Here is a 13,311-nt window from a genome sequence, read left to right as displayed (position 1 = left end):
GTGTTTATTAGTTTATAAAAACTCTTGAAATCAGGTAGCATGAGTAATTCAACTTTGTTCCTCTCTTTCAGAATTTTTTGGCTCTTGCTAGTCCTTTGCTTTATATAAATTTTAGAATTGGCTTATCAACATCTACCCAAAAAGCCAACTGGAATTTTTATTGGGAGTACATTACATCAGTAGATCAGTTTGGGGAGAATTGTCATCTAAACAATAGGACAACCTGGTGGAGGCCCATGGAAGAGATCTTGTGAGTGCCAACTCCCCCTGTGTCTGGATCCTTAGCTATCCTAGCACTTGCTTATTTGTTTGCCTTGTAACTTTAGCTTTTTGATAAGTATAAGAAAATATATTATTTTGTAGATTTTTTTTTTGTGCTGAAAATGACCTATTATTTTTTTTTTTTAGCTTTTCACATCCTAAGCACAAGCAGAATTGAGGTCTTTCAATACTGTAAACCTGAACACATTATGTTTGCAGATCTTAGAGGAATGCTTTCCAATAGAATTTTGTGTGATGAAGACATTCTCTCTACTCTGTTTTTTTGTTTGTTTGTTTGTTTGTTTTGTATTTTTCTGAAGCTGGAAACAGGGAGAGACAGTCAGACAGACTCCCACATGCGCCCGACCGGGATCCACCCGGCACACCCACCAGGGGGCGACGCTCTGCCCACCAGGGGGCGATGCTCTGCCCCTCTGGGGCGTCGCACTGTTGCGACCAGAGCCACTCTAGCGCCTGGGGCAGAGGCCAAGGAGCCATCCCCAGCGCCCAGGCCATCTTTGCTCCAATGGAGCCTCAGCTGCGGGAGGGAAAGAGAGAGACAGAGAGGAAGGAGAGGGGGAGGGGTGGAGAAGCAGATGGGCGCTTTTCCTGTGTGCCCTGGCCGGGAATCGAACCCGGGACTTCTGCACACCAGGCCAACGCTGTACCACTGAGCCAGGGCTTAAGTCTCTACTCTGTTTAACAGGTCCTAGTTATCAGTTTCGTTTTGATGGATCGTATATTTGGTGTTGTATTTAAAAACAAAAAACAAACAAAAAATCATCACTAGACCGAGGATACCCAGATTTTCTCCTATGTTGTTTTCTAAAAGTTCTATAGTTTTATGTTTACATTTAAGTCTATGATCCATTTTGTTTTAATTTTTGAGAGGGGTTATATTCAGATTCACTTCTTTGCATGTAGGTGTACAACTAGTTCTCATACTGGTTTGTTGAAAAAGACTATCCATTCTCTATTGAATTGCCTTTGCTCCTTTGTCAAAGGTCAGTTGACTGTACTTGTGTGGGTTTGTTTGTGGGCTTTCTATTCTATTCCATTGATCTTTGTTCTTGCACCGATACCATACATCTTGACGACAGTAATCACCACCACGCCCACTGCCCATGCACAGGGGTTACATCTTAGTCCCCCAGTGAATGCCTGAAATGGTGGATGGTACCAAACCCTTTATTTCCTGTTTTTTCATGTACATACCTCTGATGGTTTCGTTCATAAATTAGGCACAATAAGAAATTAACAACAGTGATGCTGGACGGAGGATGATTCATGTCAGGGCAAGACGACGGGCAGCACAAGATTTCTTCACACTGTTTGGAGTGGCACTAAAACTTATGAATTGTTTATTTCTGGAATTTTCCATTTAATATTTTTAGATCGTGTTTGACTTCAGGTAACTTGAAACTTTAGAAAACAAAACCATGGCTGGAGGGTTACTACTGATGGAATGTCACCTATACTTTATTTTAATGTAGTAGTAGAGTTTCATTTTAAAAGTAAAGAATTCCTTTAAATCAGCTCTGTAGAATACAGTTAAATTTAAACTTTTAATGAGGACATAGCAATAACTTAGATCTGTCATTTCTCTAGGACATTCACATAATTCATCTTATGAAATTAATGACTCTTTGCCCTTGGCATACATATATAGAGCTTGTGTTTTCTGAAATTTAAAAATTAATTTTCTGGAGTTGCTAACATATTTTGCTTTCTCAGATGAATATATAAACTCTTACAATTATTTCTTTGACTAGTTTTTAACTTTTTAGTGAGAGGAGGGAAGGCAGAGAGACAGACTGCTCCATGTGTCCTGACCAGGATCTGCTCCACAAACTCACTAGGGGGCGATGCTCTGCCTTTTGGGGCTGTTGCTCTGTTGCTCAGCAACCAAGCCATTTTTTTTTTTTAAGCGCCTAAGGTGGAGGCCATGGAGCCATCCACAGTGCCTGAGGCCAACACCCTGGAACCAGTTGAGCCATGGGAAGAGAGAGAGAGGGGACGAGAGGGAGGGGGAGAGAAGTAGATGGTCACTTCTCCTGTGTGCCCTGACCAGCAATCGAACCCGGGACATCCACATGCCAGGCCTACACTCCTCCACTAAGCCAACCGACCAGGCCAGTTAGTTTTTTAAGTCACAAGAAATTGATCAACTTTTTGAACCTTCTCTAACTGCAAGTTTCTTTCCAGTTCAGAGCATATGAGAATTTTTCTGATATATTAGGCTATTTAGAAACTATCTTAGGAATATATATTTCTTGAAGATAATGATTATATTATCAAATATTTCTAGATGATGAAAGGTTTTCAAAAATGGATGCTCATGATTAGAATTATATGAGATGAATCATCACATTCAAATGAAGAAAAGTTATAGATTAAGGCTAAGCAAATCAATGATATGGAAATGTAGATTTACTGAACAATTTTATTCTTCAGTTAAAAATCTCAATTTGTTATTAATTTTAATATAAAATATAACAAATGGGAAAATATAATTTGTTTCTTTTAAGATAATTCTTTTTACTGAAAACTAAATAACTAGAAATAAAAGCAAAGCTATTCCTAAAATGTCTGACTTTTGTCCAGTGCTGTAAGTACATATATTAAGTAGATTGTGAATAACTTCAGTACTTTTTTTAATAACTTTGGTTTTGTGTAATACAAGTTTACTAAACATTTAACATTTTTATTCAACAGAACATATATAAATATTTATTACATCAGTTGCTCTTTTTTTTTTTAAGGTAAAATCTGTAAAAACTGGGTCTGTGTTTTGGACAGTGTGCTGCTGCTTATCGTATTTCTATATGGTAAGATTTTATATTTGAAACTACATGAGGTCTAATGAGTCCTTTTTGGCATTTACACTAGTATCTTTTCTTCATTATTCTCTTCTTATCACAGGCTAGTTCTCCACTTCGTTTCTCCTGAAATCTTTCGGATCTTAATTTTGTTTAATGTATACTCTTCCCTACCCATCCCTAGGGCCTATTTGGACATCTGCTTTAAAGGAGAAGGCTAAAAACCTCTCAAATATAATATTCACAGCAAGTGAAACAAGAATTTTTCTTTTCAGATATACAGCTTAACCTAAATAATGGTCATGTCGTCTAGGTTAACCTGTAAAACTTATTTTTTACTGTTTATTTTTTAACAGATTAAAAGTGATTAAAGCCTGGGGCACATTCTGTGCAGTTGTACTCAGTAATAATAAACTCATTCTCTTTTAAGTTTAGACTTAAATTTTAGAAATAATCAGGAGTCGTTTGGTTAGGTGCTCAATCGGAGTACCTTTGTTTTTGGTGAAAAGTAGCATGAGACTGAAACAATAAAATGATATTCTTGTATGCATTGTAAACTAAAGACTATTCCTTACAATTGGTTGTAAAATATTGGAGGCAAGAGCAGCATTGTTAGAATATGAATGTTAAAAGGTGGTCTTTTTTTTTTTTTTTTGTAAGAGGAGGGGAGACAGAGAAAGACTACAGCATGCACCCCAACTGGGTTCCACCTGGGGCCGATGTTTGAATCAACTGAGCTACTTTTAGCTCCTGAGGCAGATGCTTGAACCAACTGAGTTATCCCCAGTGCCTAGGCTCCAAGGCGTGAATCAGTTGACCCACTGGCTGCGAGAGGGGAAGAATGAGAGAATGGGGAAAGGAAGGAGGAGAGAAGCAGATGGTCGCTTCTCCTTTGCCCTCACTGGAAATCAAACCCAGGACATCTGTACGCTAGGCTGACACTCTATCCACCGAGCCACCAGCCAGGGCCAACAGATAGTCTTTTAAGGTGACTTGGCTATAAATGGCTCTTTCATACTTTTAATTATTACAGCACATTCAAAACTTTGATCTTGATAAGACCCAATTGCCTGTTACTGAAATGTACTTAAAAAATTAATCCTGTAGCCTGACCAATGGTGGCACAGCATTGACTTGGGACACCGAGGTCCCAGTTTTAAAACCCCAAGGTCACTAGCTTGAGCACAGGCTGGTCAGCTGAGCATAGGATTGTTGAAATGATCCCGTGGTCACTGGCTTGAAGCCCAAGGTTGCTGGCTTGAGTAGGGGGTCCTTGGCTCGGCTTGAGCACCACCTCCCATCCCAAGGCACGAATGAGAAGCAATCAGTGAACAACTAAATTAACGCAACTACAAGTTGATGCTTCTCATTTCTCCCTTCCTGTCTCTCTCTAAAAAAGAAAAAAATTATTAAATCTGTTGGTTGAGAGTAAATATTATATTTAGAATCTTTATTAATTTACACTAGAACATACTCAATTATTGTGATTAAATAGAATTATTCTAGCTTTGTGGTACAGGCTAAACATTAAAATAGGATCTTGATTTTTATAGGAAATAATTTATACCCTAGGCAGTACCTTTACTTTGCGGATCTCAAAACATATCCAGATCATCTGAGTATTCCTTTTAGTTGAGTTGTTGACTGCTGCTAACATTGTTTATATTCTCAGTAAATTTTCTTGCAATGTGTTTATCACCTAAAATGGGGGAAGTAAAAGCTGTTTTTGTTTTCTTTTAAAAATTTATAATCCATATTCTAACAGTTCTTACCTTTATGACAGTCCTTTGACTTCAATTCACAAGTTAAAGTGTTCTCAACATTCTTAGGTTTATTTTAATTTGACCGTTCCTCCAGTGAATGTAGAAAAGCATAATGGATTTATGGCATTGTATTATGTTAATAAAAAATAAGGAGAAATAGGTTATTTGTGGGTTTCATAAATCCATTTCTAAACATCTCTCAAAATTGATAAATATATTTGTTTATTGTATGCTTAGATTATCATGATATAACATAACTTTTAAAAAGCAAACATATACATACATTATTGAACTTATTTATCCATAGGTCTCTGCTTGGGGTGGTTATGTGTTTATTATCAACCTTATTCCACTGCATGTATTTGTGTTATTACTGATGCAGAGATACAGCAAAAGAGTCTACATAGGTAAGTGATTTGACTTTTGAAATCTGTCAATTTGTATCAGATGTTTCATATGTTATTTTTGTTGGACATTTCTGTTAGGCTAGTATTACCCCTGAGATAGTGAAAATTTTATATTTATTTTTTGTTTTGTATGGGGCGTCCTTGGGTTATGAAACAGTTCCATTTCTACAACAGTGATGTAACCTGAATTTTGGTGTAAGTCGAAACATACCCTAGCCTAAGTCACTTACCTATCCTAACACAGTTGTAAAATCATGATCCTAGAACATGAAGACACAACTAAGTCACAGAAAAAGGAAAAGGACCTAAATATGTACTACACACTGTACTGTAGTAACAGAAAAAATGACAAAAAATGAGTGTAAAAAGAAAGTACAATGATGACAATGTAAGCCGAAATACGTCGCAATTTTTTAAAGTTTTTATGGGAGTGAGCGTCATAACCTTGAAATGTTGTATGTAAAGATTGTCGTAACCCAGTGACCCCCTGTATTTACAAGGAGGGTTAGGCATTTTTACATAAGTGTGTTGTTACCAACTCCTTGATGAGTTTTTGTTTTGTTTTTGTAGAAATGAATCTACATTTACTATTTGTCAACCATTTCTTTTTAAATTGGGGGGAATGGGCATTTCTGTCATGAAAATTCTTTAGATATACATATTATTCAGATTCAGCTTACTATGAAAAGTTGAACATCCTCAAAGTAAACAGTTTAAACTTTGAAAGCCCTTTCTGTGTAATATATTATAGACTTAGTTCATTTTGGATGCCATTACAAAATAACATGGGCCGGAAATGTTTTTCAGTCTGGAGGCTGGAAAGTCTAAGATTGAGTCAACAGAATGGTCATGTTGTTGTGAGGGCTCTCTTACTGGCACATAGCTGACACTTGACTCTGCTTTGTCCTCACATGTGGTGGAAGGGGTGTGCGAGCGCTCTGGGCCCTCTCTTGAAAGGGTCCTAATACTTGGAGCCCTCATGACCTAATCACATCCAACCTACTCATACCCTCACCTTGCTCATTAAGTTTCAACATAAGAGTGGAGGAGTGGGGCATAAACATTCAGAGTATATTGTATCTTTATTTAGACTACAGGTTTTAAAACGTTCTTGAACTAGAGGCTCTAGAGCAGGGGTCCCCAAACTTTTTACACAGGGGGCCAGTTCACTGTCCCTCAGACCATTGGAGGGCCGGACTATAAAAAAAAACTATGAACAAATCCCTATGCACACTGCACATATCTTATTTTAAAGTAAAAAAAACAAAACAGGAACAAATACAATATTTAAAATAAAGGACAAGTAAATTTAAATCAACAAACTGGCCAGTATTTCAATGGGAACTATGCTCCTCTCACTGACCACCAATGAAAGAGGTGCTCCTTCTGGAAGTGCGGCAGGCGGCCGGATAAATGGCCTCAGGGGGCCGCAGTTTGGGGACCCCTGCTCTAGAGGCTTAGTGATAGATGGTGTCTCAAATCTTAGGGCTTATTTTCTGTGATATGGACAGAAAACTTACCAATTAAATTGATCAGAGTTGTGATTGAAAACCAGTGTCTTAGTAAAATAATACGGTTCCATTATAATGTTTTTGGAAAACGGTAACACAAAGATATAAAGCTTATTTATTTGATTGTTTATAGCCAGAAGGAAGAGATGCAGTAGGCATCATAAATTGTAATACTTTGTCACAGAGAAGATATATGTTAGCTTGAGGGACATCAAGAGCTTCTTGAAAACTTACAATTTCAATGGAACTTGAGTTAGATCTTGCAGTGCATTTTATCTTATAGAACAACTCATTTGTGTGCCTTAAGTCAAGGGCAGTGGTTTATTTTTTTCTATATCAATCTGGTCCCACCCCATACCTTTGTATTAAAAATAAAAGTACTTTAAGAGGGAAAGATGTTTAGGTTCTCTTAAGATTACTATTTGTCCTACGTCAGAGAGGTTTGCTGGGTTTGTTTTTTGTTGTTGTTGGAAATAAACAGTAATAGACCTTGTATGTATCATTCTAATGATAAGTTTTTTCTGGAATTCTTCTAACACATGGGAAGTGCAAATCTTTAGTCATGAATGCCAGTAACTGTACTTCCACAGGATGGCAGTGTGGTAACATTTTCATGATGTAATAAATGATTTACAACATTAGTGGTGGTGTGCATTTCTGTAGGACTCACTACTTTGATGGATAGTTTATTGTTCTGGTTTAAAGGGTAAGAAAAGTTGGTTAACGTGGATGGATAGGAAGTAGTGATAGATGTGGATAGTAGTTTGGTTAGGTTTTCTATAGAGTTTGTAGAAAGAATTGGTGGGGAATGATGGCTATTAGGCTACATGGTGGGTTTGAGTTGAGGCCCTCTGCAAACAGTAGCAGAAATGGTACTGGTGTTGTCTATTGACTTTTCAATGCTCATGTCCAGAAAAGGCAGTCTTGTCCTCTTGAAGTTTTTATAGGGCCACGTTTTGGGGTTTTTTTTCCACCAATTTCACATGTACTTTTTTCTCTTTGTTATGGTTATTTTTGTACATCTCTGACTTTCTCAATTAGATATCTCTTAGAAGATAGTATTGTGCTATATAAGGTTTTGTAATTTTAGACTGCCTTGACTGTAATGGATATAAGGTTAATATTTGAAAGAATTATAGAGGTAATTTTTTTTTTTTGAGTTGAGAGAAAGAGGGAGAGAGAGAAGGGAGGGTAGCGGGAAGCATCAACTCATAGTAATTGCTTCTCGCGTGTGCCTTGGCCAGGCAAGCCCAGGGCTTCAAACCAGCGGCCTCACCATTCTAGGTCTGCACTTCATCCACTGAGCCACACAGGTCAGGCCATCGAGGTCATTTTTAAATACACTCTGAGATGCTGTAGTACAAAGCCTGGGTAAAAACAGGTTTTCATTTGTGTGAACATTGTGTTTATTTTTAAGAATTGAGTTAATTCACTGTTTTCTTTCTACTTAGTATATCTAATTCTTATTTTCTGTGTTTTAAAACATGGGTTGTAAATGAGATTTAAATTGAGGTATAGAGATGTATACCTAATTTTACAGATTCAAGGAGAAGGGCAGTATTTAGCAAGATGTTTGTGATATCTTATAATACCTGTCTAGTAATCCTGAACTTTATTTAATGGAAATACCTGTGTATCAGGGAGTGCAGTGAGATAGAACATATATCTTCCTGTGTAAACCTCTCAGGATCAGTGATCCAAAAAATATAAAAGCAGGAAAGGCATGAATCCAGTTTCTCTTAAAAGAAAATGGTTATCTTTGGGTTATTGCATGTATCACATTTATCAACTTTGCATCATTGGTGTATATAAAGTAGGTATAAATGAGGCTAATTTGGACAGAGGATTATTCAGAGGTGAAATGTTTAGAGCCTGTTTCTGTTAGGTCAGCTTAATTTGACATTAATACAGTATATGTTTATAAAACAATACAAATTAAAGTTCCCTCTTCCCCCAGCCTTTTGTGTTTCCTGAGCTTGAGTTATTTTTCCCTTGAACTCATCTCATCTTCATCACTTACATTATTAACTTGAACTCTAGTGATTTTAAATACTATCTCTCTATAATTAACTTATTTAATAGTGGTCTGTGAATATCTAAATGTGAAACAAGTCTATTACACAAAATTGTATCCCTCCCCAGTTGGCCTACACTTTTAGATTGGTATAAGCCAAGAATATTATACTCAATGCTAAGAGCAAAAAAGTTTCCCTTCTTAGACCCTAATAAATTCAGTAACTAGTCTGTTGTATTGTATGGCCTGACTTCTGTGTACAAAGTCCTTTTCTTAATTACAGAAAATTTAGTGGACAGTTATTTTTTTCTTTTTTTACTCTTAAGTACTATACAAAAGAATAGTTGGAGACTATAAGGTGTGAAGTACTTGAGCTTTTGAGACAGTAGCAACTATTCATATGATGATAATATAAGTATTCATTAGGCTATGCATGCTTTGGATTAATGGAATTAGGAATGGTGTTTACTTATTTATATAGCACATAGCTTTTTGGGTTGTGTCAGTGATTATTAATGATAGATTTAAAAAAGCTTGATTTCATTTTGGAGAGAAGAAAGCAGCACCAATCGTCTCCTAAACTTTTTTAAATGATAGTTTGCAAAATAAAGTACTTAATAATTTTTTAAATTGGCAGAAAGAATTTTCATGATTTATAATGTATGATTAACCATCAGGTAGAACAGTCACATCAATATTCCAGTCTTAAAATAAGTTCAGTTAAAACTTTGCTAAAAAATTAGTTATGTCTACATTTATGTTTGAAGTACTTAATGGTCGTAGTAAATTATATTTGTTTCCTATTTTGTCTTTTTAGCATATAGCACTTTCTACATTGTGGGTCTAATATTATCCATGCAGATACCCTTTGTGGGGTTCCAGCCAATCAGAACCAGTGAACACATGGCAGCTGCAGGTATGAGAAACTAGTTAGTTTTCTTTTTCCAGAGAATATTTGAATGTGTAGCTAGCCAGTCTTCAAGGGAATGAAGTGGTTTTTTTCTTTGTTTTTAATTTTCATCATATTGGTTCTAAAACATCACTATAAAATGAAAATATCATAGTTTTACTGAGACTTTCTTCTATTGTGTTCCCAAAAGTGTGCCTATCTTCTAGCCACTGCTGTTCTGAAAAGGCAAAACATCTCTTTGAGCACAGTTCATGTTATTTGCAAACACTGAATATTTGCTTTGTATAAACTAATATTAAACCGTATTTGTACACTGATGTACTGTACCACTGAGTTTTCATTTCAGCAAATTTTGATGGAACATTTATTTTGTTCATTACCTCTTAATAAAATATTTTTATATATCTACTAACGAATTAATAGCTTTTATACTAATTAGAAAAACATATAATTCTTTACGTAAGTAGAGTTCTTTGCCATTATTAATCTGGGTCACAGTTAATAATGGGAGGTCTGTCTATATCAGGGATTCTCAAGACAAGGTCCATGGCCCATACAAAAGCTATAGGGAGTTATTTTATTTGTAACATTTTATACATATCAGTTATATTTAACTTTCTGAGGTGATGTTCTGTAGCTTTTATCATCAAATTATCAGTGAGAATCTTGGGGGGAAAAGTTAAGAACCCACGACTTACTATTATATAGCACCTACAAATCTGTTAAATACTTTTACTTACATTTCCCATGTGATATGAAATTACCAAGTTGTAATTTGAGAAATACATATTCAGTGTTGATTATACAATTGTGTATACAATGTCTATGTAGATACCCAGTCACCCAACTCTTACTTTTTATTCATTCATTCATTCATTTCATTTTAAGTTAAGAGGAGGGGAGATAGTGAGACAAACTTTTGCATGTGCCCAGACCAGGGTCCACCTGGCAATCCTACCTGGCGCCGATGCTAGAGTACCGAGCTATATTTAGTGCCTGGAGCCGATGTGCTGGGACCAACTGAGCTATCCTCAGCACTCGGGCCCAATGCTTGAACCGGGGATGTCCATACACTGGGCCAACACTCTATCCAGTAAGCCAACTGGCCAGGGCCTTCACCCAATTCTTTATGCATATACATTATTATATTTCCTAAAACCTAAATCATTGATAATACATATTTAATCATTCTAAGATTAACTTTATAATAAAGAACCCCTCTGACTAAATTTTTTAAAAGAAACATTCTTCCCGATGGGTTAGGGTTCTCATGTCTTTGTTTAGTATTATACCTAGTGCTTTTGAATTGTGTTTTGTTTATTTTGGTAATAAATACTTTTTACCTTGCTGCTGTAATTTTATATTAGCGCTCCCCCTTATATCTACTAAGTTAGAATCTTATATAAGTGTGTGGTTAAGGTCACATACTGTCACTCAACTATCAACAATAAGTATATTATCAGGATTCCCCTGATCTAAGTCATTCGTTCCTTCAGTAAATCTTAGGATTGTTTTTAAAGACATACTTATTTTTCCCCCTAGAAAATGTCATTAAAATATGGGACTTAGGGAGGAATTTAATGTTCTAAATTGGCTCGTTATTGACATGGGATTTTTCTTCTCTGGTTCATATATGGGGAGTCTGATCTTTTTTTTTAATGTACAACAGAATTTTTTATATGTATTAATTGGTTGTCACTTGACAAAGAAAATGTTGGTTAGATGAAATGACTGTCACAGTGGTACTGAGAATCTCTCATATGACTTTTTTCTGTAGGTGTCTTTGCATTGCTGCAAGCTTATGCTTTCTTGCAGTATCTGAGAGACCGATTAACTAAACAAGAGTTCCAGACCCTTTTCTTTTTGGGTGTATCAGTAGCTGCAGGTGCTGTGTTCCTTAGTGTCATCTATTTGACTTATACAGGTAGGTGTCACCACCTGTAGATGTGACTCTTGTCTCTGGATTATTCAAAAAGTTCATTCTTTTACAAATTTTGTACATGTTTGATTTATCCTAGAGAGTCAAATACTATGATTGTATTCTATACAAACAATATGAAAATAATAGTCAAAGTTTCTAAAATCTGCATTAAATTACAAATTGTGATTTTAAAATAAAATCTTAGTTTTACCAATTTAGGTCTGATAAATCTACTTTCAAGTATTCTCTTGATAGATGAATAGGCCCAAACTGTGTAAAATTCAGTTTTCAATGTTCAGTCTGCTTCTGGATTGTAAATTACTTTCTGATCATGACTTCACTAGTCCCAAGAGGAAGTCAAATTCTTTCTAATGGTATTCCATCTGTTAAATTAAGGTACTAGCCTAGCTCATAAAAATCATGAAGAATTGATAGGAGAAAAGGCATGAATGCTTAAAATCATCTTCATAATTCATGTAAATCTGGCAAACTTTATTAGATAATCTAGACACCTCCCCGTTTTTAATGTTACCCAATGCTGTCTTACTGTCTTAGTTTTATTTTACTAGTCAAGTGGAAGTTTGAGGGAGAATTAGAAAACTTTCTACAATTTTATCAACTTGTGTTTTCTGGAAATGTAATCTCCATGGATATTTGTTTTTATATTAATGACTGACATTTTATCTTGACTGCTAGCCCTGTGAAATATGTCACCTACAAAATAAAACAAATTCTTTTAATAATAGGTTAAATTAACCCATAATAATCAGTAAACATAAAACCAACAAAAGCAATTAAAAAGCAAGTTAATTTCCTCTTTGTATTTCCTTCCAAGGTTACATTGCCCCATGGAGTGGCAGGTTTTACTCACTGTGGGACACTGGGTGAGTGCAGATGAGTTATCTACTTTCAAGTATCCTCTTGATAGATGAATAGGCCTCATTAAACACCATTTTCCCCTCTGCTCCTGAATGGTCAGCATCTCCATCAGTCTTGGGGAACATTTTCAAGTATCATATATGCTAATTTAGTAAATGTCAAATTCCTTGTATTTTTTCTTCATTATAATACCTGTTTGGAATGCACCTTTAGTATGATATATAAGTCATATATTTCTGTTCTGTGTGGGCAACATTTTGTCAGAACATTTCAGATAACATTTGTATAATTTAATGGTTTTTATTTTTACCAATACATTCAAAGTTTCCATCAATTGGTAATACTTACTTTTCATTATTAAAGCTAGGTGCTATGTTATAATTCCATTTACTATCGATGTGAAGAAAAATTTTGACTTTTTTTTAATGCCACAGTAACTTTCTTGACATTTTAATCTGTTAAATATACTAGAGAATATTTGTGTTGTTTAAGAGTGCTGTTATAAAATGAATTTAAATTTTTATTTTAAATTAGACAAGTAATTCAATAAAACTTGCTTTCCTAAGAATGAGAAAAGAACTAGCTAATTTACCTCTCTTTCCTGTTCCTGATGTTTTGTCTTCTTTGTTACTCCCTGTATGGCCCCCATAAAACCTATCTTGATTTTATTGAATGGGCCTGCCAAAAGGTCTAATTTAAAGGCATAAACAAATATATGTCATTGACTGAAACTAACATTTGAAAATAATTGAAGAGATCCGCCAGTGGATCACCAGAGCATTTGAAGAAAGTCCCCAGTTGTAGACAGTTATTCCGATTACCTAAA

At 35.4% G+C, this 13,311-nt stretch overlaps 1 protein-coding gene across 1 annotated transcript in view; it reads left to right on the top strand.

Annotated features, from left to right (window-relative positions):
• The window catches only part of STT3B (STT3 oligosaccharyltransferase complex catalytic subunit B), a 75,340-nt gene that overhangs the window by 45,573 nt on the left and 16,456 nt on the right, over positions 1-13,311 (top strand). The window contains exons 4-8 of the mRNA XM_066350437.1: positions 3,024-3,089; positions 5,151-5,250; positions 9,593-9,691; positions 11,463-11,609; positions 12,442-12,490. Coding sequence (XP_066206534.1) covers positions 3,024-3,089; positions 5,151-5,250; positions 9,593-9,691; positions 11,463-11,609; positions 12,442-12,490 — 461 coding nt within the window. The remainder of the gene's footprint in view (positions 1-3,023; positions 3,090-5,150; positions 5,251-9,592; positions 9,692-11,462; positions 11,610-12,441; positions 12,491-13,311) is intronic.

Source organism: Saccopteryx leptura, chromosome 10 (assembly GCF_036850995.1).
Source record: "Saccopteryx leptura isolate mSacLep1 chromosome 10, mSacLep1_pri_phased_curated, whole genome shotgun sequence".
Classification (NCBI taxonomy): Eukaryota; Metazoa; Chordata; class Mammalia; order Chiroptera; family Emballonuridae; genus Saccopteryx; species Saccopteryx leptura.
Note: the sequence above shows the minus strand (reverse complement) of the source record. Positions and strands in the feature narration are given on the sequence as shown.